Source organism: Scyliorhinus torazame, chromosome 3 (genome assembly GCF_047496885.1).
Source record: "Scyliorhinus torazame isolate Kashiwa2021f chromosome 3, sScyTor2.1, whole genome shotgun sequence".
NCBI classification, from domain to species: domain Eukaryota; kingdom Metazoa; phylum Chordata; class Chondrichthyes; order Carcharhiniformes; family Scyliorhinidae; genus Scyliorhinus; species Scyliorhinus torazame.
Genome location: NC_092709.1, coordinates 341,819,363 through 341,846,270, shown reverse-complemented (window position 1 = coordinate 341,846,270; position 26,908 = coordinate 341,819,363). Strand labels below are relative to the sequence as shown.

The 26,908-nt window shown below is 55.5% G+C and overlaps 1 protein-coding gene across 3 annotated transcripts in view; it reads left to right on the top strand.

Moving 5' to 3' along the window:
• LOC140409317 (protein O-GlcNAcase) overlaps positions 1 to 26,908 on the top strand; it is a 145,577-nt gene that overhangs the window by 13,521 nt on the left and 105,148 nt on the right. For all 3 annotated transcript variants that reach the window (XM_072497714.1, XM_072497717.1, XM_072497716.1), the window contains exon 3: positions 21,337 to 21,434. In XM_072497714.1, coding sequence (XP_072353815.1) covers positions 21,337 to 21,434 — 98 coding nt within the window. The remainder of the gene's footprint in view (positions 1 to 21,336; positions 21,435 to 26,908) is intronic.

Here is a 26,908-nt window from a genome sequence, read left to right as displayed (position 1 = left end):
TGTCCCCATCAAACACTCCTAGGACAGATACAGCAGGGTTAGATACAGAGTAAAGCTCCCTCTACACTGTCCCCATCAAACACTCCTAGGACAGATACAGCACAGGGGTAGATACAGAGTAAAGTTCCCTCTACACTGTCCCCATCAAACACTCCCAGGACAGGCACAGCACGGAGTTAGGTGCAGAGTAAAGCTCCCTCTCACTGTCCCCATCATTCACTCCCAGGGCAGGTACAGCACAGGGTTAGATACACGGATGGCTTCATCTGCAGAAAGTGCACCCAACTGGAGCTCCTCACAGACCGCATGGTTCGGTTGGAGCAGCAATTGGGTGCACTTAGGAGCACGCAGATGGCAGAAAGCGTCATAGATAGTAGTTATATAAATGTGGTCACACCCAAGGTGCAGGCAGAGAAATGGGTGACCACCAGAAAGGGCAGGCAGTCAGTGCAGGAATCCCCTGTGGTTGTCCCCCTCTCGAACAGGTATACCCCTTTGGATACTGTCGGGGGGGGGGGGGGGATAGCCTATCAGGGGAAAACAGCAGCAGCCAGAGCAGTGGCACCACGGCTGGCTCTGATGTTCAGAAGGGAGGGTCAAAGCGCAGAAGTGCAATAGTAATAGGGGACTCTATAGTCAGGGGCACAGATAGGCGCTTCTGTGGACATGAAAGAGACTCCAGGATGGTATGTTGCCTCCCTGGTGCCAGGGTCCAGGATGTCTCCGAACGGGTAGAAGGCATCCTGAAGGGGGCGGGCAAACAGGCAGAGCTCATTGTACATATTGGTACTAACGACATAGGCAGGAAGGGGCATGAGGTCCTGCAGCAGGAGTTCAGGGAGCTAGGCAGAAAGTTAAAAGACAGGACCTCGAGGGTTGTAATCTCGGGATTACTCCCTGTGCCACGTGCCAGTGAGGCTAGAAATAGGAAAATAGAGCAGCTAAACACGTGGCTAAACAGCTGGTGTAGGAGGGAGTGTTTCCGTTATCGGGACCACTGGAAGCTCTTCCGGGGCAGGTGTGACCTATATAAGAAGGACGGTTGCATCTAAACTGGAGAGGCATAAATATCCTGGCCGCGAGGTTTGCTAGTGTCTAGTAAACTAGTATGGCAGGGGGGTGGGCACGGGAGCAATAGGTCAGAAGGTGAGAGCATTGAGGGAGAACTAGGGAATAGGGACAGTGTGGCTCTGAGGCAGAGCAGACAGGGAGAAGTTACTGAACACAGCAGGTCTGGTGGCCTGAAGTGCATATGTTTTAATGCAAGAAGTATTACGGGTAAGGCAGATGAACTTCAAGCTTGGATTAGTACTTGGAACTATGATGTTGTTGCCATTACAGAGACCTGGTTGAGGGAAGGGCAGGATTGGCAGCTAAACGTTCCAGGATTTAGATGTTTCAGGCGGGATAGAGGGGGATGTAAAAGGGGTGGCGGAGTTGCGCTACTGGTTAGGGAGGATATCACAGCTGTACTACGGGAGGACACCTCAGAGGGCAGTGAGGCTATATGGGTAGAGATCAGGAATAAGAAGGGTGCAGTCACAATGTTGGAGGTTTACTACAGGCCTCCCAACAGCCAGCGGGAGATGGAGGAGCAGATAGGTAGACAGATTTTGGAAAAGAGTAAAAACAACAGGGTTGTGATGATGGGAGACTTCAACTTCCCCAATATTGACTGGGACTCACTTAGTGCCAGGGGCTTAGACGGGGCAGAGTTTGTAAGCAGCATCCAGGAGGGCTTCTTAAAACAATATGTAGACAGTCCAACTAGGGAAGGGGACCTGGTATTGGGGAATGAGCCCAGCCAGGTGGTAGAAGTTTCAGTAGGGGAGCATTTCGGGAACAGTGACCACAATTCAGTAAGTTTTAAAGTGCTGGTGGACAAGGAAAAGAGTGGTCCTAGGGTGAATGTGCTAAATTGGGGAAGGCTAATTATAACAATATTAGGCGGGAACTGAAGAACCTAGATTGGGGGCAGATGTTTGAGGGCAAATCAACATCTGACATGTGGGAGGCTTTCAAGTGTCAGTTGAAAGGAATTCAGGACCGGCATGTTCCTGTGAGGAAGCAGGATAAATACGGCAATTTTCGGGAACCTTGGATAACGAGAGATATTGTAGGCCTCGTCAAAAAGAAAAAGGAGGCATTTGTCAGGGCTAAAAGGCTGGGAACCGACGAAGCCTGTGTGGAATATAAGGAAAGTAGGAAGGAACTTAAGCAAGGAGTCAGGAGGGCTAGAAGGGGTCACGAAAAGTAATTGGCAAATAGGGTTAAGGAAAATCCCAAGGGTTGGCCCACTGAAGGATAGGCAAGGGAATCTATGTGTGGAGCCAGAGGAAATGGGCGAGGGACTAAATGAATACTTTGCATCAGTATTCACCAAAGAGAAGGAATTGGTAGATGGTGAGTCTGGAGAAGGGTGTGTAGATAGCCTGGGTCACATTGAGATCCAAAAAGACGAGGTGTTGGGCGTCTTGAAAAATATTAAGGTAGATAAGTCCTCAGGGCCTGATGGGATCTACCCCAGAATACTGAAGGAGGCTAGAGAAGAAATTGCTGAGGCCTTGACAGAAATCTTTGGATCCTCACTGTCTTCAGGTGATGTCCCAGAGGACTGGAGAATAGCCAATGTTGTTCCTCTATTTAAGAAGGGTAGCAAGGATAATCCAGGGAACTACAGGCCGGTGAGCCTTACGTCAGTGGTAGGGAAATTACTGGAGAGAATTCTTCGAGACAGGATCTACTCCCATTTGGAAGCAAATGGACGTATTAGTGAGAGGCAGCATGGTTTCGTGAAGGGGATGTCGTGTCTCACTAACTTGATAGAGTTTTTCGAGGAGGCCACAAAGATGATTGATGCAGGTAGGGCAGTGGATGTTGTCTATATGGACTTCAGTAAGGCCTTTGACAAGGTCCCTCATGGTAGACTAGTACAAAAGGTGAAGTCACATGGGATCAGGGGTGAGCTGACAAGGTGGATACAGAACTGGCTAGGTCATAGAAGGCAGAGAGTAGCAATGGAAGGATGCTTTTCTAATTGGAGGGCTGTGACCAGTGGTGTTCCGCAGGGATCAGTGCTGGGACCTTTGCTGTTTGTAGTATATATAAATGATTTGGAGGAAAATGTAACTGGTCTGATTAGTAAGTTTTCAGACGACACAAAGGTTAGTGGAATTGCGGATAGCAATGAGGACTGTCAGAGGATACAGCAGGATTTAGATTGTTTGGAGACTTGGGCGGAGAGATGACAGATGGAGTTTAATCCGGACAAATGTGAGGTAATGCATTTTGGAAGGTCTAATGCAGGTAGGGAATATACAGTGAATGGTAGAACGCTCAAGAGCATTGAAAGTCAGAGAGATCTAGGTGTACAGGTCCACAGGTCACTGAAAGGGGCAACACAGGTGGAGAAGGTAGTCAAGAAGGTATACGGCATGCTTGCCTTCATTGGCCGGGGCATTGAGTATAAGAATTGGCAAGTCATGTTGCAGCTGTATAGAACCTTAGTTAGGCCACACTTGGAGTATAGTGTTCAATTCTGGTCGCCACACTACCAGAAGGATGTGGAGGCTTTAGAGAGGGTGCAGAAGAGATTTACCAGAATGTTGCCTGGTATGGAGGGCATTAGCTATGAGGAGCGGTTGAATAAACTCGGTTTGGTCTCACTGGAACGACGGAGGTTGAGGGGCGACCTGATAGAGGTCTACAAAATTATGAGGGGCATAGACAGAGTGGATAGTCAGAGGCTTTTCCCCAGGGTAGAGGGGTCAATTACTAGGGGGCATAGGTTTAAGGTGAGAGGGGCAAGGTTTAGAGTAGATGTACGAGGCAGGTTTTTTACACAGAGGGTAGTGGGTGCCTGGAACTCGCTGCCGGAGGAGGTGGTGGAAGCAGGGACGATAGTGACATTTAAGGGGCATCTTGACAAATACATGAATAGGATGGGAATAGAGGGATACGGACCCAGGAAGCGTAGAAGATTGTAGTTTAGTCGGGCAGCATGGTCGGCACGGGCTTGGAGGGCCGAAGGGCCTGTTGCTGTGCTGTACATTTCTTTGTTCTTTGTTTGTAAAGCTCCCTCTACACTGTCCCCAACATTCACTCCCAGGACAGGTACAGCTTGGGGTTAAATACAGAGTGTCATGATATTCAAACACACACATCATGATAGACACACCAACAGACAAATCAGAACACACAACACCACAACCAATGACAGAAAGATATAAAAGCACAGACACGACCCCCGGTGGTCAGTATTAGCTGCAGAGGAGAACCAGGACACATTGGTTACCAAACACACTCAGGGAGACAGCACGTGCAGAGTATCCAGAACGAACTGTATTATAAGAGTTATAATAAAATAGAGTTGTACCACATACAACTGTGTTGGCTCATCTGTGCACCAGAGCACCCAACAGCACATGGTACAGGAGTGGATCGATACCTGCCGGCATACCTCAGTGTACACAGACAACCAGCAGTGCCCAGGCAAAATGATAGAGCTCCCGGTTCCGCAGCCGCTCCAGTGCCACGGCGACCTCCGCGAAAACTGGCGGCGATTCCGGCAAATGTTCGAATTGTTCCTGGTGGCAGCTGAACTCCAAGACCTGGATGATAGCGAAAAAATTGAATTTCTCCTCACCATCGCCGGGGCAAGGGCAAGAGAAATATTCACAAGGTTCAGGTTCTTCAGGAGGCAACAAAGGTACGATTACCAGGCAGTCCTGGGCAAATTCTCCAAGTACTGTGAAGAAAACGCAATCCAATCGGCACATAAAGGTAAGAAAAGCTGCAGTACTCACCTCGTGGCTGGGATCCCGGAGCCCGAATTCCCAGAGGCCGAAATCCCGGGCCTGAGAGAAGGCTGGGTCGAGGTCGGCGGCCATCTTGCTAAAGGTATCACGCTAGCACAGTTGCGCGAGCACTGCGCAGAACCGGAAGTTTCGTTTGCGCATGCGCGAGATGCTGCGCATGCGCAGTCAAGAAAACGGCCATCGGTAAAGGAACAGCGATCTGAGCATGCGCAGTCGCTTCCTACGTGCTACATACCGAGCGTCAGGATGTCAGAGGCCCCAGACTGCACCAATTTAAAAGGGAAACATCCCAAATCCAATTTAAAAGGGAAACGCCCCAAATCAAAAAAACAAAAATCTGTTAAAGCTGTAAAACAACCTTCCCTCACCTGGAATGACAGCACAGTGCCGCAAATTGACCCAGGAGATGAATTTGACCTCCGAAGAACCCTCCGACAAGCAGTTACCTACGCACAAGCCGATGATTCCGACCTTGAATACTTCGATGACGATCTTTACAGTGTTTCCGGACCTCGCGAGCCCAATGATAGCTCCGTGGTCCTATATGACTATGACTCGGACGAACCTTTCGTGTTGCACATTGGCGGCCCCCACATTGAATCCGACGCAGATGCGGATTCATTTTTCGGATTTGAGGATCTTCAATCCAGCAGATATGACGTTCCAACTTATCAGTACCGGATGATGCTGCAGCCTGACATTAACAGACAGGGAGCGGTGCAAGCACACGGAGAGTGCCCTGCTGCCACACAGAGCGTGGTCCACGTCCCGCTCAACGTTCCCGACTCTATGAAAGAAGACATGCAAGACTCCAGAGTGCAGTCCTCGCATGAACCAGAAGTGACTCCAGTGTCACAAGCTTCCACAGCAAGCTCGTGGACAGACTCCACAATTGCAGAAATGCAAGACTCCAGAGCGCAGTCCTTGCACGGACAAGAAGTGACTCCAGTGTCACAAGCCTCCACAGAGAGCTCGTGGACAGCCTCCACGATAGAGGCAACGCAAGACTCCAGAGCGCAGTCCTTGCACGAACAAGAAGTGACTCCAGTGTCACAAGCCTCCACAGAGAGCTCGTGGACAGCCTCCACGATAGAAGCAACGCAAGACTCCAGAGCGCAGTCCTTGCACGAACAAGAAGTGACTCCAGTGTCACAAGCCTCCACAGAGAGCTCGTGGACAGCCTCCACGATAGAAGCAACGCAAGACTCCAGAGCGCAGTCCTTGCACGAACAAGAAGTGACTCCAGTGTCACAAGCCTCCACAGAGAGCTCGTGGACGGACTCCACGATGGAAGGAACGCAAGACTCCAGAGCGCAGTCCTTGCAGGAACAAGACCATGAGGGTCTAGCAACCTCTCCTGACCAACCAGCGGCAGACGATGCAAGTCTGCCATGCTCACGTGAACAGCAAGAAGGCTATAACAGCCTACCATGCTCCACTACACAGCAGCATGAACATGACGGTCTCTCATGCTACAATGAAGGGCACAGCGCTGAAGACTGTTCAAGCCCAACTGAAGACAAGCCAAAGGAATCGCCTCGTCCAAGCCCGAAGAAAAAAGGTTTATGCGCTGACCTTCAGGATCATTATAGCCGAACAGAGATTAATAATGCTGCACGGCCACAGAAGGATGCTGAGGATTTGCTAACGAAATTAATTGAATGTTTAACTTGCAAGGAGCAGACTGAGAATTGCCAGTGTTTTAGTACGGATCGAAAAAATGGACAAGACATTGATCCTCAGGTAATGGAAATAACACAACCTGAATCATATCTACAGCAGGGACAAATGTCTCCCTTCAACACAACACCGCAAAATCCCAACTTCGGAGACCAGCAGTTAGTCAGTAATGACTCTTCAAACCTTGAGGGGAACATTAATTGCATTGAACCTATACACGCTCCACTGATTATTGAGCAGAACATTGGAGCAAGAATCCTGAGGACACCGACATCGAGTAGCCAGATAACGAATTTAAAACCCACAGCAGTTTCAAGTGAACCAAGTGTGCTTTCCACTAATGGTGAAGATGCAGATAAGGTCGACCCGATTATCCATTGTACCACACTAACCCCAGTGATTAAGCAGTTATGTATGGGGAGTATAATGTGGGCAATTGAGAACAGTAAAAGAGAGACTGTGACCATGCCAGTCCCAGCAAAATCAGACCCAGAGACCATGAAGGCATGTACATTAGACAAAGATACATATGAGGCACCTGAGAAGAAAAGTGAAACGGAATGTTCTTTGGAAAATAGTACAATGTCGATAGAAACATTGGATCCTATATTCGAGACCATACCTATGGGAGAATTTGGGGGTAATAAACAAGGTTCTGCAATGTCTGGGGGAAGATTTAAAATTCCAAAGAAGAAAAGCCCAAATGAAGGACAACGGCAAGACAATGACAGTCCACCGACATGGTGTGCACCACCAGATGAAAACTCTGACAATTTACCCAACCCTAGTGAACAGCAAGCTGCTAATGAGGATCTATCCACGGGATGTGAGACGAGTGACGACAGCATCCCACTTCCCATGCAAAAGGTGCAAGATGACAGACCTCGCCTAGTGCGTACCGAGGCACTCGACGATCACGGTGGGACCACTGACGACTGCGGTGGCGGCGCACCGCTTCCACCCTCGATGGCTCGACCCTCTCCACTGGTTGGTGCATTCCTGCATGTTCCGACTCCAGAAGTGCAGCTTCAGGGAATCTCGGCTGCCTCCAGTGAACCTGTTGGGACTCCGGACGGGGGGCATCGACGGAAGGCAGACCGGACTCCAGATGGGGAGCAGCCAAGCGCCGACTCTGATTCGCGCACGCCAGACCTTGCTCCGGACGGGCGGTGTCGCGGCCTCGGTGATGGCACGCTCAGGGTGACGGCGGATGCCACGGCGACAGGGAATGGATCGCGTGGCAGTCCCACTGGGTCGGCAGTGGCAACCAGCACCGGCGGTCCAAGATGGACACACCAATTCGCGCCATCGCCAGACGTTGATGCGAGCAACAATTCTCTCTCCAAGGCGACATGCTTCGACGTTTCTCTGCGGAGTCGCCCTTCCGGCACAGCAGGTGGCCGGAACCAGCGTACACGGTCTCGGCCAACTTCCACATCTGGCACAGTCATCGCCTTGCATGATATTAGTGATGGTGCTACTTCGATGGCAACGACCCATCGGCTACAAGATGCCGTCCACCACAAACATAAAAAGAAAAAGACTCCACCTTGTTCCTGGCATGCAGGGCGGATGGATTGGTGCGTAGGCGCAATCAGCGAGCTTTGCGCCGCCTTCCACGCTCGCAACTGAACCGTACGCACACGCCGGATCCTCCACTGGTTCCCAAGGATGACTTCGTGGAGATGCCACGGATCATGCCCCTTCCATCGCCACCAGAACCAAACCACAGCCAAGGCACCACTAACAAAGATGTTGAATGTTATATTTGCACGAATGAAAAAACCAAGCACTGCACGAAGTACAACAAATGGTAAAGTAGAGACTTCGGCAACAGCATCACCTCCAACAGTCCAAGGTGAACCAGTGTGACCCCAAATCTCCACAGCTGAACCGGCTTGAGGACCAGCCCATTCTTGAGGCGGTCACCCATTAGACTGGACTTATAACGCTGTTCATACGTTCAAAAAGTCAAACACTTCTGTATTATAACCTGTTGTTGTTTATTGTTCCAGATATCGTCTGACCAGACCAATGTTCAAGTTTTTTTTTCTCTCGCATCCAAGTTTTGTTATGGTACAACCTTGTTAGTGTGACGCACCCGACATCGCCCCATGTAAATAGTTACGTCATATACACACGCTGTACATAACACACACACACACTCTTCGATGCACTCACGACACAATTATATTTATAACCACGTAGGCACATATCTTTGTAAAAAGGGGGGATGTCATGATATTCAAACACACACATCATGATAGACACACCAACAGACAAATCAGAACACACAACACCACAACCAATGACAGAAAGATATAAAAGCACAGACACGACCCCCGGTGGTCAGTATTAGCTGCAGAGGAGAACCAGGACACATTGGTTACCAAACACACTCAGGGAGACAGCACGTGCAGAGTATCCAGAACGAACTGTATTATAAGAGTTATAATAAAATAGAGTTGTACCACATACAACTGTGTTGGCTCATCTGTGCACCAGAGCACCCAACACCACACAGAGTAAAGCTCCCTCTAAACTGTCCCCATAAAACAGTCCCAGGGCAGGTACAGCACGGGGTTAGATACAGAGTAAAGCTCCCTCTACACTGTCCCCAACATTCACTCCCAGGACAGGTACAGCACGGGGTTGGATACAGAGTAAAACTCCCCAGTGAAAAAGCACTTCCAGGATAGGTACAGCATGGGGTTAGATGCAGATGAGGATTGGATACAGAATAAAGCTCCCTCTACATTGTTCCTACCAAACATTCCCAGGGCAAGTACAGCATGGGGCTAGATACAGAGTAAAGCTCCCTCTAGACTGGAGTGAGGCTGAGTGAGAGGAAGGCCGTGGGAGATTGGGAATGAGTCTGTGAGTGAGAGGAAGGTCGTGAGAGATTGGGAATGAGTCTGTGAGTGAGAGGAAGGTCGTGAGAGATTGGGAATGAGTCTGTGAGTGAGAGGAAGGCCGTGAGAGATTGGGAATGAGTCTGTGAGTGAGAGGAAGGCCGTGAGAGATTGGGCGTGAGGTTGTGAGTGAGAGGAAGGCTGTGTGGTAGTCGGTATTAGTGGTATTACGGTTCCTAGGTTGAGGCTGTAAGATCATTGGTGTGGGAGGTACCTGAGACAGGAAGATCATTGGTGAAGCCTGCCCGCTGGTTCCGCCCAGTAAGGCGGAGTATAAGAGCCTGTGTCTCCCCAGCAGCTGCATTCTGTACCTGCGCTGCTAGGGGAAACATCGAGTCCAATAAAGCCTTCAATTGTCATCCAATCTCGCTCCTGGAGTCATTGGTCGAGCATCAGGCTGTGAGGGATTGCAGTGGGGCTGAGTGAGGGGAAGGTAGTGAGGATTAGGTGTGGGGTTGTGAGTGATGGGTGGGTAGAGTAGGGAGTGAGACATTGGCAGTGAGGCTGGGAGTGAGAGGGAGGTAGTGAGTGGTTGGGAGTGGGGCTGTGAGTGAAGGGGAGGCAGTGAGGGGTTGGGAGTGGGGCTGTGAGTGAAGGGGAGGCAGTGAGGGGTTGGGAGTGGGGCTGTGAGTGAGGGTGAGGCAGTGAGGGATTGCGAGTGGGGCTGTGAGTGAGGGGGAAGCAGTGAGGTCTTGGGAGTGGGGCTGTGAGTGAGGGTGAGGCAGTGAGGGATTGCGAGTGGGGCTGCGAGTGAGGGAGAGGCAGTGAGGGATTGCGAGTGGGGCTGTGAGTGAGGGGGAAGCAGCGAGGTCTTGGGAGTGGGGCTGTGAGTGAGGGTGAGGCAGTGAGGGATTGCGAGTGGGGCTGTGAGTGAGGGAGAGGCAGTGAGGGATTGCAAGTGGGGCTGTGAGTGAGGGGGAGGCAGTGAGGGGTTGGGAGTGGGGCTGTGAGTGAGGGGGAAGCAGGGAGGGATTGCGAATGGGTCTGTGAGTGAGGGGGAGGCAGTGAGGGGTTGGGGGTGGGGCTGTGAGTGAAGGGGAGGCAGTGAGGGATTGGGAGTGGGGCTCTGAGTGAGGTGGGAGGCAGTGAGGGATTGGGAGTGGGTCTGTGAGTGAGGGGGAGGCAGTGAGTGATTGGGAGTGGGGCTGTGAGTGAGGGAGAGGCAGTGAGGGGTTGGGAGTGGGCTGTGAGTGAGGGGGAGGCAGTGAGGGGTTGGGAGTGGGGCTGTGAGTAAGGGGGAGGCAGTGAGGGGTTGGGAGTTGGGCTGTGAGTGAGGGGGAGGCAGTGATGGGGAGGCAGTGAGGGGTTGGGAGTGGGGCTGTGAGTAAGGGGGAGGCAGTGAGGGGTTGGGAGTTGGGCTGTGAGTGAGGGGGAGGCAGTGATGGGGAGGCAGTGATGGGTTGGGAGTGAGGCTGTGAGTGAGGGGGAGGCAGTGAGGGGTTGGGAGTGGGGCAGTGAGTGAGGGGGAGGCAGTGAGGGGTTGGGAGTTGGGCTGTGAGTGAGGGTGAGGCAGTGATGGGGAGGCAGTGATGGGTTGGGAGTGGGGCTGTGAGTGAGGGGGAGGCAGTGAGGGTTAGGGAGTGGGGCTGTGAGTGAGGGAGAGGCAGTGAGGGGTTGGGAGTGGGGCTGTGAGTGAGGGGGAGGCAGTGAGGGGTTGGGAGTGGGGCTGTGAGTGAGGGAGAGGCAGTGAGGGGTTGGGAGTGGGGCTGTGAGTGAGGGGGAGGCAGTGAGGGGTTGGGAGTGGGACTGTGAGGGAGGGAGAGGCAGTGAGGGGTTGGGAGTTGGGCTGTGAGTGAGAGGGAGGCAGTGAGGGGTTGGGAGTGGGGCTGTGAGTGAGGGGGAGGCAGTGAGGTGTTGGGAGTGGGACTGTGAATGAGGGAGAGGCAGTGAGGGGTTGGGAGTGGGGCTGTGACTGAGGGAGGCAGTGAGGCGTTGGGAGTTGGGTTGTGAGTGAGAGAGAGGCAGTGAGGGGTTGGGAGTGGGGCTGTGAGTGAGGGAGAGGCAGTGAGGGGTTGGGAGTGGGCTGTGAGTGAGGGGAGAAAGTGAGGGGTTAGAGTGGGGCTGTGAGTGAGAGGGAGGCAGTGAGGGATTGGGAGTGGGGCTGTGAGTAAGGGGGAGGCAGTGAGGGGTTGGGAGTTGGGCTGTGAGTGAGGGAGAGGCTGTGAGGGGTTGGGAGTGGGCTGTGAGTGAGGGGGAGGCAGTGAGGGATTGCGAGTGGGTCTGTGAGTGAGGGGGAGGCAGTGAGGGATTGGGAGTGGGGCTGTGAGTGAGGGAGAGGCTGTGAGGGGTTGGGAGTTGGGCTGTGAGTGAGTGGGAGGCAGTGAGGGGTTGGGAGTTGGGCTGTGAGTGAGGGGGAGGCAGTGAGGGGTTGGGAGTTGGGCTGTGAGTGAGGGGGAGGCAGTGAGGGGGAGGCAGTGATGGGTTGGGAGTGAGGCTGTGAGTGAGGGGGAGGCAGTGAGGGGTTGGGAGTAGGGCTGTGAGTGAGGGGGAGGCAGTGAGGGGTTGGGAGTTGGGCTGTGAGTGAGGGGGAGGCAGTGAGGGGGAGGCAGTGATGGGTTGGGAGTGAGGCTGTGAGTGAGGGGGAGGCAGTGAGGGGTTGGGAGTGGGGCTGTGAGTGAGGGGGAGGCAGTGAGGGGTTGGGTGTTGGGCTGTGAGTGAGGGTGAGGCAATGATGGGGAGGCAGTGAGGGGTTGGGAGTGGGCTGTGAGTGAGGGGGAGGCAGTGAGGGGTTGGGAGTGGGGCTGTGAGTGAGGGAGAGGCAGTGAGGGGTTGGGAGTGGGGCTGTGAGTGAGGGGGAGGCAGTGAGGGGTTGGGAGTGGGCTGTGAGTGAGGGGGAGGCAGTGAGGGGTTGGGAGTGGGGCTGTGAGTGAGGGGGAGGCAGTGAGGGGTTGGGAGTGGGACTGTGAGTGAGGGAGAGGCAGTGAGGGGTTGGGAGTGGGCTGTGAGTGAGGGGGAGGCAGTGAGGGGTTGGGAGTGGGGCTGTGAGTGAGGGAGAGGCAGTGAGGGGTTGGGAGTGGGCTGTGAGTGAGGGGGAGGCAGTGAGGGGTTGGGAGTGGGGCTGTGAGTGAGGGAGAGGCAGTGAGGGGTTGGGAGTGGGGCTGTGAGTGAGGGGGAGGCAGTGAGGGGTTGGGAGTGGGGCTGTGAGTGACGGAGAGGCAGTGAGGGGTTGGGAGTTGGGCTGTGAGTGAGGGGGAGGCAGTGAGGGGTTGGGAGTGGGGCTGTGAGTGAGGGAGAGGCAGTGAGGGGTTGGGAGTGGGACTGTGAGTGAGGGAGAGGCAGTGAGGGGTTGGGAGTGGGCTGTGAGTGAGGGGGAGGCAGTGAGGGGTTGGGAGTGGGGCTGTGAGTGAGGGAGAGGCAGTGAGGGGTTGGGAGTGGGGCTGTGAGTGAGGGGGAGGCAGTGAGGGGTTGGGAGTGCGGCTGTGAGTGAGGGAGAGGCAGTGAGGGGTTGGGAGTTGGGCTGTGAGTGAGGGGGAGGCAGTGAGGGGTTGGGAGTGGGGCTGTGAGTGAGGGAGAGGCAGTGAGGGGTTGGGAGTGGGCTGTGAGTGAGGGGGAGGCATGAGGGGTTGGGAGTGGGGCTGTGAGTGAGGGAGAGGCAGTGAGGGGTTGGGAGTGGGGCTGTGAGTGCGAGGGAGGCAGTGAGGGGTTGGGAGTGGGGCTGTGAGTGAGGGGGAGGCAGTGAGGGGTTGGGAGTGGGACTGTGAGTGAGGGAGAGGCAGTGAGGGGTTGGGAGTGGGGCTGTGACTGAGGGAGGCAGTGAGGGGTTGGGAGTTGGGCTGTGAGTGAGAGAGAGGCAGTGAGGGGTTGGGAGTGGGACTGTGAGTGAGGGAGAGGCAGTGAGGGGTTGGGAGTTGGGCTGTGAGTGCGAGGGAGGCAGTGAGGGGTTGGGAGTGGGGCTGTGAGTGAGGGGGAGGCAGTGAGGGGTTGGGAGTTGGGCTGTGAGTGAGGGGGAGGCAGTGAGGGGTTGGGAGTGGGACTGTGAGTGAGGGGGAGGCAGTGAGGGGTTGGGAGTGGGACTGTGAGTGAGGGAGAGGCAGTGAGGGGTTGGGAGTGAGGCTGTGAGTGAGGGAGGCAGTGAGGGGTTGGGAGTTGGGCTGTGAGTGAGAGAGAGGCAGTGAGGGGTTGGGAGTGGGGCTGTGAGTGAGGGAGAGGCAGTGAGGGGTTGGGAGTGGGCTGTGATTGAGGGGAGAAAGTGAGGGGTTGGGAGTGGGGCTGTGAGTGAGAGGGAGGCAGTGAGGGAGTGGGAGTGGGGCTGTGACTGAGAGGGAGGCAGTGAGGCGTTGGGAGTTGGGCTGTGAGTGAGAGAGAGGCAGTGAGGGGTTGGGAGTGGGGCTGTGAGTGAGAGAGAGGCAGTGAGGGGTTGGGAGTGGGGCTGTGAGTGAGGGGGAGGCAGTGAGGGGTTGGGAGTGAGGCTGTGAGTGAGGGGAGGAAGTGAGGGGTCGGGAGTGGGTCTGTGAGTGAGGGAGAGGCAGTGAGGGGTTGGGAGTGGGGATGTGAGTGAGGGAGAGGCAGTGAGGGGTCGGGAGTGGGGCTGTGAGTGAGGGGAGGCAGTGAGGGGTTGGGAATGTGACTGTGAGTGAGGTGAGGCAGTGAGGGGTTGGGAGTGAGGCTGTGAGTGAGGGGAGGAAGTGAGGGGTCGGGAGTGGGGCTGTGAGTGAGGGGGAGGCAGTGAGGAGATGGGAGTGGGGCTGTGAGTGGGAGGGAGGCAGTGAGGGGTTGGGAGTGAGGCTGTGAGTGAGAGGGAGGCAGTGAGGGGTTGCGAGTGAGGCTGTGAGTGAGGGGGAGGCAGTGAGGGTTAGGGAGTGGGGCTGTGAGTGAGGGGGAGGCAGTGAGGGTTAGGGAGTGGGGCTGTGAGTGAGGGGGAGGCAGTGAGGGGTTGGGAGTGGGGCTGTGTGTGAGGGGGAGGCAGTGAGGGATTGGGAGTGGGGCTGTGAGTGAGGGAGGCAGTGAGGGGTTGGGAGTGGGGCTGTGAGTGAGGGGGAGGCAGTGAGTGATAGGGAGTGGGGCTGTGAGTGAGGGGGAGGCAGTGAGGGGTTGGGAGTGGGGCTGTGAGTGAGGGGGAGGCAGTGAGGGGTTGGGAGTGGGGCTGTGAGTGAGGGGGAGGCAGTGAGGGGTTGGGAGTGGGGCTGTGAGTGAGGGGGAGGCAGTGAGGGGAAGGGAGTGAGGCTGTGAGTGAGGGGGAGGCAGTGAGGAGATAGGAGTGGGGCTGTGAGTGGGAGGGAGGCAGTGAGGGGTTGGGAGTGAGGCTGTGAGTGAGAGGGAGGCAGTGAGGGGTTGCGAGTGAGGCTGTGAGTGAGGGGGAGGCAGTGATGGGTTGGGAGTGAGGCTGTGAGTGAGAGGAATGTGAGTGAGAGGCAGTGAGGGGTTGGGAGTGGGGCTGTGAGTGAGGGGGAGGCAGTGAGGGGTTGGGAGTTGGGCTGTGAGTGAGGGGGAGGCAGTGAGGGGTGGGGAGTTGGGCTGTAAGTGAAAGGGAGGCAGTGAGGGGTTGGGAGTGGGGCTGTGAGTGAGGGGGAGGCAGTGAGGGGTAGGGAGTGGGGCTGTGAGTGAGGGAGAGGCAGTGAGTGTTAGGGAGTGGGGCTGTGAGTGAGTGGGAGGCAGTGAGGGGTTGGGAGTGGGGCTGTGAGTGAGGGGTTGGGAGTGGGGCTGTGAGTGAGGGCGAGGCAGTGAGGGTTTGGGAGTGGACTGTGAGTGAGGGGGAGGCAGTGAGGGGTTGGGAGTGGGGCTGTGAGTAAGGGGGAGGCAGTGAGGGATTGGGAGTTGGGCTGTGAGTGAGGGTGAGGCAGTGATGGGAAGGCAGTGATGGGTTGGGAGGGAGGCTGTGAATGAGGGGGAGGCAGTGAGGGGTTGGGAGTGGGGCTGTGAGTGAGGGGGAGGCAGTGATGGGTTGGGAGTGGGGCTGTGAGTGAGGGAGAGGCAGTGAGGGGTTGGGAGAGGGGCTGTGAGTGAGGGGGAGGCAGTGAGGGGCTGGGAGTGGGGCTGTGAGTGAGGGAGAGGCAGTGAGGGGTTGGGAGTGGGGCTGTGAGTGAGGGAGAGGCAGTGAGAGGTTGGGAGTGGGCTGTGAGTGAGGGGGAGGCAGTGAGGGGTTGGGAGTGGGACTGTGAGTGAGGGAGAGGCAGTGAGGGGTTGGGAGTTGGGCTGTGAGTGAGGGAGAGGCAGTGAGGGGTTGGGAGTGGGGCTGTGAGTGAGGGAGAGGCAGTGAGTGGTTGGGAGTGGGGCTGTGAGTGAGAGGGAGGCAGTGAGGGGTTGGGAGTGGGCTGTGAGTGAGGGGGAGGCAGTGAGGGGTTGGGAGTGGGCTGTGAGTGAGGGGGAGGCAGTGAGGGGTTAGGAGTGGGGCTGTGAGTGAGAGGGAGGCAGTGAGTGGTTGGGAGTGGGGCTGTGAGTGAGAGGGAGGCAGTGAGGGGTTGGGAGTGGGCTGTGAGTGAGGGGGAGGCAGTGAGGGGTTGGGAGTGGGCTGTGAGTGAGGGGGAGGCAGTGAGGGGTTAGGAGTGGGGCTGTGAGTGAGAGGGAGGCAGTGAGGGGTTGGGAGTGGGCTGTGAGTGAGGGAGAGGCAGTGAGGGGTTGGGAGTGGGGCTGTGAGTGAGGGAGAGGCAGTGAGAGGTTGGGAGTGGGACTGTGAGTGAGGGGGAGGCAGTGAGGGGTTGGGAGTGGGGCTGTGAGTGAGAGGGAGGCAGTGAGGGGTTGGGAGTGGGCTGTGAGTGAGGGAGAGGCAGTGAGGGGTTGGGAGTGGGGCTGTGAGTGAGGGAGAGGCAGTGAGGGGTTGGGAGTTGGGCTGTGAGTGAGGGGGAGGCAGTGAGGGGTTGGGAGTGGGACTGTGAGTGAGGGAGAGGCAGTGAGGGGTTGGGAGTTGGGCTGTGAGTGAGAGGGAGGCAGTGAGGGGTTGGGAGTGGGACTGTGAGTGAGGGAGAGGCAGTGAGGGGTTGGGAGTTGGGCTGTGAGTGAGGGGGAGGCAGTGAGGCGTTGGGAGTTGGGCTGTGAGTGAGGGTGAGGCGGTGAGGGGTTGGGAGTGGGCTGTGAGTGAGGTGGAGGCAGTGAATGGTTGGGAGTGAGGCTGTGAGTGAGGGAGAGGCAGTGAGGGGTTGGGAGTGGGGCTGTGAGTGAGGGTGAGGCAGTGAGGGGTTGGGAGTGGGGCTGTGAGTGAGGGGGAGGCAGTGAGGGTTTGGGAGTGAGGCTGTGAGTGAGGCAGTGAGGGGTTGGGAGTGGGGATGTGAGTGAGGGAGAGGCAGTGATGGGGAGGCAGTGATGGGTTGGGAGGGAGGCTGTGAATGAGGGGGAGGCAGTGAGGGGTTGGGAGTGGGGCTGTGAGTGAGGGGGAGGCAGTGATGGGTTGGGAGTGGGGCTGTGAGTGAGGGAGAGGCAGTGAGGGGTTGGGAGAGGGGCTGTGAGTGAGGGGGAGGCAGTGAGGGGTTGGGAGTGGGGCGGGGAGTGAGGGAGAGGCATTGAGGGGTTGGGAGTGGGGCTGTGAGTGAGGGGGAGGCAGTGAGGGGCTGGGAGTGGGTCTGTGAGTGAGGGAGAGGCAGTGAGGGGTTGGGAGTGGGGCTGTGAGTGAGGGAGAGGCAGTGAGAGGTTGGGAGTGGGCTGTGAGTGAGGGGGAGGCAGTGAGGGGTTGGGAGTGGGACTGTGAGTGAGGGAGAGGCAGTGAGGGGTTGGGAGTTGGGCTGTGAGTGAGGGAGAGGCAGTGAGGGGTTGGGAGTGGGGCTGTGAGTGAGGGAGAGGCAGTGAGTGGTTGGGAGTGGGGCTGTGAGTGAGAGGGAGGCAGTGAGGGGTTGGGAGTGGGCTGTGAGTGAGGGGGAGGCAGTGAGGGGTTGGGAGTGGGCTGTGAGTGAGGGGGAGGCAGTGAGGGGTTGGGAGTGGGGCTGTGAGTGAGAGGGAGGCAGTGAGGGGTTGGGAGTGGGACTGTGAGTGAGGGAGAGGCAGTGAGGGGTTGGGAGTGGGGCTGTGAGTGAGGGAGAGGCAGTGAGAGGTTGGGAGTGGGCTGTGAGTGAGGGGGAGGCAGTGAGGGGTTGGGAGTGGGACTGTGAGTGAGGGAGAGGCAGTGAGGGGTTGGGAGTTGGGCTGTGAGTGAGAGGGAGGCAGTGAGGGGTTGGGAGTGGGACTGTGAGTGAGGGAGAGGCAGTGAGGGATTGGGAGTTGGGCTGTGAGTGAGGGGGAGGCAGTGAGGCGTTGGGAGTTGGGCTGTGAGTGAGGGGGAGGCAGTGAATGGTTGGGAGTGAGGCTGTGAGTGAGGGAGAGGCAGTGAGGGGTTGGGAGTGGGGCTGTGAGTGAGGGTGAGGCAGTGAGGGGTTGGGAGTGGGGCTGTGAGTGAGGGGGAGGCAGTGAGGGTTTGGGAGTGAGGCTGTGAGTGAGGCAGTGAGGGGTTGGGAGTGGGGATGTGAGTGAGGGAGAGGCAGTGAGGGGTTGGGAGTGGGGCTGTGAGTGAGAGGGAGGCAGTGAGGGGTTGGGAGTGGGGCTGTGAGTGAGGGAGAGGCAGTGAGAGGTTGGGAGTGGGTCTGTGAGTGAGGGAGAGGCAGTGAGAGGTGGGGAGTGGGCTGTGAGTGAGGGAGAGGCAGTGAGGGGTTGGGAGTGGGGCTGTGAGTGAGGGAGAGGCAGTGAGGGGTTGGGAGTGGGACTGTGAGTGAGGGAGAGGCAGTGAGGGGTTGGGAGTTGGGCTGTGAGTGAGAGGGAGGCAGTGAGGGGTTGGGAGTGGGACTGTGAGTGAGGGAGAGGCAGTGAGGGGTTGGGAGTTGGGCTGTGAGTGAGGGGGAGGCAGTGAGGCGTTGGGAGTTGGGCTGTGAGTGAGGGTGAGGCGGTGAGGGGTTGGGAGTGGGCTGTGAGTGAGGTGGAGGCAGTGAATGGTTGGGAGTGAGGCTGTGAGTGAGGGAGAGGCAGTGAGGGGTTGGGAGTGGGGCTGTGAGTGAGGGTGAGGCAGTGAGGGGTTGGGAGTGGGGCTGTGAGTGAGGGGGAGGCAGTGAGGGTTTGGGAGTGAGGCTGTGAGTGAGGCAGTGAGGGGTTGGGAGTGGGGATGTGAGTGAGGGAGAGGCAGTGATGGGGAGGCAGTGATGGGTTGGGAGGGAGGCTGTGAATGAGGGGGAGGCAGTGAGGGGTTGGGAGTGGGGCTGTGAGTGAGGGGGAGGCAGTGATGGGTTGGGAGTGGGGCTGTGAGTGAGGGAGAGGCAGTGAGGGGTTGGGAGAGGGGCTGTGAGTGAGGGGGAGGCAGTGAGGGGTTGGGAGTGGGGCGGGGAGTGAGGGAGAGGCATTGAGGGGTTGGGAGTGGGGCTGTGAGTGAGGGGGAGGCAGTGAGGGGCTGGGAGTGGGTCTGTGAGTGAGGGAGAGGCAGTGAGGGGTTGGGAGTGGGGCTGTGAGTGAGGGAGAGGCAGTGAGAGGTTGGGAGTGGGCTGTGAGTGAGGGGGAAGCAGTGAGGGGTTGGGAGTGGGACTGTGAGTGAGGGAGAGGCAGTGAGGGGTTGGGAGTTGGGCTGTGAGTGAGGGAGAGGCAGTGAGGGGTTGGGAGTGGGGCTGTGAGTGAGGGAGAGGCAGTGAGTGGTTGGGAGTGGGGCTGTGAGTGAGAGGGAGGCAGTGAGGGGTTGGGAGTGGGCTGTGAGTGAGGGGGAGGCAGTGAGGGGTTGGGAGTGGGCTGTGAGTGAGGGGGAGGCAGTGAGGGGTTGGGAGTGGGGCTGTGAGTGAGAGGGAGGCAGTGAGGGGTTGGGAGTGGGACTGTGAGTGAGGGAGAGGCAGTGAGGGGTTGGGAGTGGGGCTGTGAGTGAGGGAGAGGCAGTGAGAGGTTGGGAGTGGGCTGTGAGTGAGGGGGAGGCAGTGAGGGGTTGGGAGTGGGACTGTGAGTGAGGGAGAGGCAGTGAGGGGTTGGGAGTTGGGCTGTGAGTGAGAGGGAGGCAGTGAGGGGTTGGGAGTGGGACTGTGAGTGAGGGAGAGGCAGTGAGGGATTGGGAGTTGGGCTGTGAGTGAGGGGGAGGCAGTGAGGCGTTGGGAGTTGGGCTGTGAGTGAGGGGGAGGCAGTGAATGGTTGGGAGTGAGGCTGTGAGTGAGGGAGAGGCAGTGAGGGGTTGGGAGTGGGGCTGTGAGTGAGGGTGAGGCAGTGAGGGGTTGGGAGTGGGGCTGTGAGTGAGGGGGAGGCAGTGAGGGTTTGGGAGTGAGGCTGTGAGTGAGGCAGTGAGGGGTTGGGAGTGGGGATGTGAGTGAGGGAGAGGCAGTGAGGGGTTGGGAGTGGGGCTGTGAGTGAGAGGGAGGCAGTGAGGGGTTGGGAGTGGGGCTGTGAGTGAGGGAGAGGCAGTGAGAGGTTGGGAGTGGGTCTGTGAGTGAGGGAGAGGCAGTGAGAGGTGGGGAGTGGGCTGTGAGTGAGGGAGAGGCAGTGAGGGGTTGGGAGTGGGGCTGTGAGTGAGGGAGAGGCAGTGAGGGGTTGGGAGTGGGACTGTGAGTGAGGGAGAGGCAGTGAGGGGTTGGGAGTGGGGCTGTGAGTGAGGGAGAGGCAGTGAGGGGTTGGGAGTGGGACTGTGAGTGAGGGAGAGGCAGTGAGGGGTTGGGAGTGGGACTGTGAGTGAGAGAGAGGCAGTGAGGGGTTGGGAGTGGGGCTGTGAGTGAGGGAGAGGCAGTGAGGGGTTGGGGGTGGGACTGTGAGTGAGGGAGAGGCAGTGAGGGGTTGGGAGTGGGGCTGTGAGTGAGGGGGAGGCAGTGAGGGGTTGGGAGTGGGGCTGTGAGTGAGAGGGAGGCAGTGAGGGGATGAGAGTGGGCTGTGAGTGAGGGGGAGGCAGTGAGGGGTTGGGAGTGGGGCTGTGAGTGAGGGAGAGGCAGTGAGGGGTTGGGAGTGGGACTGTGAGTGAGGGAGAGGCAGTGAGGGGTTGTGAGTGGGGCTGTGAGTGAGGGAGAGGCAGTGAGTGGTTGGGAGTGGGGCTGTGAGTGAGAGGGAGGCAGTGAGGGGTTGGGAGTGGGCTGTGAGTGAGGGGGAGGCAGTGAGGGGTTGGGAGTGGGGCTGTGAGTGAGGGAGAGGCAGTGAGGGGTTGGGAGTGGGACTGTGAGTGAGGGAGAGGCAGTGAGGGGTTGGGAGTGGGGCTGTGAGTGAGGGAGAGGCAGTGAGTGGTTGGGAATGGGGCTGTGAGTGAGAGGGAGGCAGTGAGGGGTTGGGAGTGGGCTGTGAGTGAGGGGGAGGCAGTGAGGGGTTGGGAGTGGGGCTGTGAGTGAGGGAGAGGCAGTGAGGGGTTGGGAGTGGGGCTGTGAGTGAGAGGGAGGCAGTGAGGGGTTGGGAGTGGGACTGTGAGTGAGGGGGAGGCAGTGAGGGGTTGGGAGTGGGGCTGTGAATGAGAGGGAGGCAGTGAGGGGTTGGGAGTGGGCTGTGAGTGAGGGGGAGGCAGTGAGGGGTTGGGAGTGGGGCTGTGAGTGAGGGAGAGGCAGTGAGGGGTTGGGAGTGGGGCTGTGAGTGTGAGGGAGGCAGTGAGGGGTTGGCACTTGGGCTGTGAGGGAATCAACATTTCAATCCCAGGACTTTTTCCTCGTGTTTTGGGGTTCAATATTCTGTGAAATCCCCAATCCATAACTGTGGTGAAGAAAATAATTGGATTGATGCTACATTTATTAAAATATCTTCAGTGTTCAGTATTACAGCTGGGTCTATTCTGCAATGCAGTCTGATATCTCTGCCATCGCTGGCGGTGATGACAGGCACTGTGACTGTGAACGTGGTGAATGTGGTAAATGTGGTGGCCGCAAACACAGACCTTCAATATTCCCCTCCTCCTGCTCTTTCTTCAGAGTCCAACTCTCACATTGCACTGGTGACAGTATCAGTGTGAATCCCGTGCTGAATTTCCTGTAGTGGGGCTCGCACCCACACTCTGCTCCCAGCCCTGGCCCCAAACGGTGACACACTCCTGTGGGTGTATGTGACTGGCGGTGCTATCTGACTACCTCCCAGCTGCTAACGGACTTGTCTTTGATTTATCTCAGGATGCAGAGTTGGGGACTAAACGTTTACATGTATGGCCCAAAGGATGACCTGAAGCACAGGCTGTTATGGAGAGAGACGTACTCAGCGGAGGAGTCAGGTAAGGAACGAGCCTGGCGCGGGGGGCGGGGGGGGGGGGAAGAGTGGCGGGACATTGGAAGGGAAACTCTGGGGCAGTGAGCCCTCGTTCGTGGCGCAAATCTGTTGTGTTGAGAAGTTGATTGGCAATTTATATTTTTTCTAATCCTAGAATCGGTCTATTTTCTCAATGGCCGGCATTATCTCGTGTTATCTCCATCCCTTCGCGCCACATTTTCTGCCTCATCCCTCCGGAGAGATGCTCCGTTACGCCGTCCGGTCAGTAGGGTTTCCGATTGTGGGGCAGCCCCATGTCGTCATAAAACCCCCGTGCTGCCGGCAAAACGGAGCATGCCGCCGGGGGAGAATCCCGCCCATCAAGTGTCAGTCCTTCTCGCTTTGCATAGCCTTTAATCATTTAAGGATTGTGTCTGGGAGTTGGTTTATTTTTTGTTGTCTCAACCACGTGTGCTTAAAGGTTGTTTAAAAACAAAAAGGATGCAGGAAATGTCCGAATGACAGAAAAGAACGTGTATTTATATAGCACCTTTATCACAGGAATGTGGCCCCTCGAGCCTGCTCCACCATTCGATAAGGTCATGGCTGTGGTTTCAACTCCACTTTCCGGTCTGTCCCCTCATGACCCTCGACTCCCTTTGTCAGTCGAAAGAGCACCTTGCATCTATACAGTGACCCAGCCAGCATCGCCCTCTGGGGTTGAGAACGCCACAGGCGATGCCCCTCTGAGAGAGAAAAAAACATCTCTTCACCTCAGTCTTAAGTGGGAGATCCCTCATTTCTCAACAGGGTCCCCTAGATTTTCGACTCCCCCACAAGTGGGAACATCCTCTCAGCATCCACACTGCCATCCGTCTAAACTCCAGCGGGGATAGGCCCAACCTGCTCAACCTTTCCTTACAGGTTACCCCTTCATCCCAGGAATCAGTGGAATGAACTTTCTCTGAACTGCTTCACTTGCGATTATGTCCTTTCTTATGTAAAGGGACCAAACCTGTACATAGTGCCCCAGATCTGACATCACTGAAGCCCTGTACAGCTGTAGAAACACCACTCTGCTTTTATACTCCATTCCCCTTGCAAAGTACGAAGTCTTACAACACCAGGTTAAAGTCCAACAGGTTTGTTTCGATGTCACTAGCTTTCGGAGTGCTGCTCCTTCCTCAGGTGAATGAAGAGGTCTGTTCCAGAAACACATATATAGACAAATTCAAAGATGCCAAACAATGCTAGGAATGCGACCATTAGCAGGTGATTAAACCCTTACAGATCCAGAGATGGGGTAACCCCAGGTTAAAGAGGTGTGAATTGTATCAAGCCAGGACAGTTGGTAGGATTTCGCAGGCCAGATGGTGGGGGATGAATGTAATGCGACATGAATCCCAGGTCCCTGTTGAGGCCGCACTCATGTGTGCGGAACTTGGCTATAAGTTTCTGCTCGGCGATTCTGCGTTGTCGCGGGTCCTGAAGGCCGCCTTGGAGAACGCTTACCCGGAGATCAGAGGCTGAATGCCCTTGACTGCTGAAGTGTTCCCCGACTGGAAGGGAACATTCCTGCCTGGTGATTGTTGCGCGATGTCCGTTCATTCGTTGTCGCAGCGTCTGCATGGTCTCGCCAATGTACCACGCTTCGGGACATCCTTTCCTGCAGCGTATGAGGTAGACAACGTTGGCCGAGTCGCACGAGTATGTACCGCGTACCTGGTGGGTGGTGTTCTCACTTGCAAAGTAGCAGCAAAGCTGTTCCAAGGAGCAGAATCAGATCGAATCTGACACCAAAACAATGAAGGAGACAATGGAGCAGGTGTGGGCTTGAAGCGGAGTCTTGAGGGAGACAAGAAGTTGAGGGCCCAGGTACCTGAAGTCAGGAGGTGCAAGAGGCAAGAACTGGAGGAACACAGAGATTTTGGCAGGTTGGAGGGTTGGAGGAGATTAGGTCATGGAGCAAAATAACCAATCAAAAAGGTGAATGGAACATTTGCCGTTACCTCACTGAGGGTGAATGTTGTCAGTGGAGGAATTAATGGTTCAGCTGAATAGGATCTTGGTCAGACTTCATGTGGAGTAAATGCAGTCAGATTTGGGCACCGTAACTCACAAAGCTATCTTGGCCTTTGGGGGGAAGGGGGAGAGAGAAAGTGGGTTCGGGGTGCACAGGGAGGGTGGGGGTAAGGGATGGACACCACGGACCCAGATTCACCAGAATGATACCTGACTTGAAGGTCGAATTTGACACTAACCCAACAATAGAGGCGTTCGGGGAGGTCACCGAATTCACGGTCAGAGGGGCAGCGACTGAAAGGAATAGCGAGTTATGGGGTATTCCGGAGCTTGAGACCAGACAGCTGGAGGTACAGACACCAGTGGTGGGGCAAGGAATGAATGTAGGAGGTGGACACGAGGCCTGAACTCGGGAACTGCAGAGATCCCGGAGGCTTATGAAGTGAGCTTGGAGTTTTACTCTCTGGAAAGAATGCCAGTATGTCTCTGATGTGGACCACAGGGGAACGATTAAGGTCAAAACCATGAGATGTCATTTGAAATCTTTGTTGAGGCTGCAGAAAATTAGCCAATGCCTCTTGCTGAATTATACCACCGCAGTTTCTAGGCCTTCGTGTAAGGAAGTTCTTCCTCCAGAAAAATAAATCTGCTCTTTAAATCTTTAGCTAAGATACAATCAAATTGCAGATCTGAAATGTTAACTGTTTCTCTGTCTCCACAGATGCTGCCAGACGTGCTGAGTATTTCTTTCAGATCTCTAGGCCCTGCAATATTTTGCTTTGGGTGACATTTTTGTGGGAAGCTCCCTTTAAAAGTGGAGGCTGTCCACATGAGGACATCTTCTTCTAACCAGCGAACTCCAAAGCAGTTTAATCAAATTGTAGAATGATATATTTCTGCTGAAGGCCATTCGGCCCATTGTGTCTGTTTGTGCTCATTGCTACAGAAATTCAATTTTCGTTCCAAATCCTGGAACTCCCTCCCTAACAGCACAGTGGGTGTACCTGCACCACATGGACTGCAGACTCGAGGTTGAGGGGCGACCTGATAGAGGTCTACAAAATTATGAGGGGCATAGACAGAGTGGATAGTCAGAGACTTTTTCCCAGGGTAGAGGGGTCAATTACTAGGGGGCATAGGTTTAAGGTGCGAGGGGCAAGGTTTAGAGGAGATGTATGAGGCAAGTTTTTTACACAGAGGGAGTGGGTGCCTGGAACTCGCTGCCGGAGGAGGTGGTGGAAGCAGGGACGATAGTGACGTTTAAGGAGCATCTTGACAAATACATGAATAGGATGGGAATAGAGGGATACTGACCCCGGAAGTGTAGAAGATTTTAGTTTAGACGGGCAGCATGGTCGGCGCAGGCTTGGAGGGCCGAAGGGCCTGTTCCTGTGCTGTACTTTTCTTTGTTCTTTGTAGCTCTTCGAGAAGGCAGCTCAGCACCACCTTCTGAAGGGGTAATTAGGGATGGGCAATAAATGCTGGCCTGGCCAGTGACACCCACATCCCTCAAACTAATCCCCCGCCCCGTTCTGACCCCTTGCAAATCTTTCCAACTATCTCTACAATTCCTCTTTGAAAGTTTTTATTGAATCTGCCTCCATTTCGCTTTCAGGGTGAACATTCCATCACAACAACCCTCTCAGTATAAGAAAAAGTTAACCCTTGTCGCCAGTGCTTCTTTTCTTTTTTGTTTGTTCTTTCATGGGACCAGGGGATGTCCCGGGAACTGCAGAGATCCCGGAGGCATATCAAATGAGCTTGCCGTTTTACTCTTTGGGAACACCAAAGAGGGGCATTTATTGCCCACCCCTAATTGCCCTTGACGAGGTATGGTGAGCTGCCTTAGAACCATAGAAATGTTACAGCACAGAAGGAGGCCATTCATCCTGTCCTCTCTGTGGACGCCCAGGTGCCCTTTCTAATCCCACCTTCTTGCGCCCGGCTCTGCAGCTTAGAGAACGTGAGGTGCAGATGTTCTGTAACCGCTGCAGTCCATGTGGTGTGGGTATTCCAGGATTTTGACCCAGCGACAGTGAAGAAACAACAATATATTTCCAAGTCAGGATTGTGAGTGGCTTGAAGGGGATCTTCCATATGAATGAAATGAAATGAATGAAAATCGCTTATTGTCACAAGTAGGCTTCAAATGAAGTTACTGTGAAAAGCCCCTAGTCGCCACATTCCAGCACCTGTTCGGGGAGGCTGGTACGGGAATTGAACCGTGCTGCTGGCCTGCCTTGGTCTGCTTTCAAAGCCAGCGATTTAGCCTACTTGGTGGGGTTCCCATGTATCTGCTGCCCTTGTCCTTCTAGATGGAGGAGGATGTGGGTTTAAAAGGTGAGTTCCAGCAGTGCATCTTGGTAGATGATACACACAGCTGCTACTGGGCATTGGAGGAAGTGAATGTTGAAGGTGGTAGATGGGGTGCCAATTAGACGGGTTGCTTTGTTCTGGATGATGTTGAGCTTCTTGAGTGTTATTGGAGCTGCACTCATCCAGGCAAGTGGAGAGTATTCCATTACACTCCTGACTTGTGCCTTATTGATGATGGACAGCCTTTGGGGAGTCAGGAGATGAGTTACTCACCATAGGATTCCTAGCCTTTGACCTGCTCTGGATGCCACAGTATTTATATGTTCAGTTTCTGATCAATGGTAACCCCCAGGCTGGTAATTGTGGGGGATTCAGTGATGGTAATGCCATTGAATGTCAAGGGGCGGTGATTAGATTCTCTCTTGTTGGAGATGGTCATTGCCTGGCACTTGTGCGGCACAAATGTTACTTGTCACTCATCAGCACAAGTCTGAATGTTGTCCAAATCTTGCTGCATTTGGACACAGACTGCTTCAGGGTCTGAGGAGTCGCGAATGGTACTGAACATTCTTTAATCACCAGGGACGATCCCCACTTCTGACCTTATGATGGAAGGAAGGTCATTAATGAAGATGGTTGGGCCTAGGACAGAACCCTGAGGAGCTCCTGCAGTGATGTCCTGGAGCTGAGATGATTGACCTCCAACGACCACAACCATCTTCCTCTGTGTTAGGTATGACGCCAACCAGTGGAGAGTTTTCTCCCTAATTCCCATTGGCTCCATTTTTGCTAAGCCTCTTTGATGCCTGACCACTGGGGTTCAGCTCTTTTGTCCAGACTTCAGGTGCACCGTCGAAGACCCGGTACTTGAACCGTGCTGCTGGCCTGCAGACCAAGGCAGGCCAGCAGCACGGTTCAATTCCCGTACCAGCCTCCCCGAACAGGCGCCCGAATGTGGCGACTAGGGGCTTTTCACAGTAACTTCATTGAAGCCTACTCGTGACAATAAGCGATTTTCATTTCATTTTCATTTCATTTCATTTCATACTGTGCAATAGGACTTGTTTAATTTCTGTTAAATCGCACCTATGATCTTAAAATTGGTGGCCTCTTCCCCTGCCAGTAACCTTCTACCACAGGTTTGCTGCCATTGATGAGGAT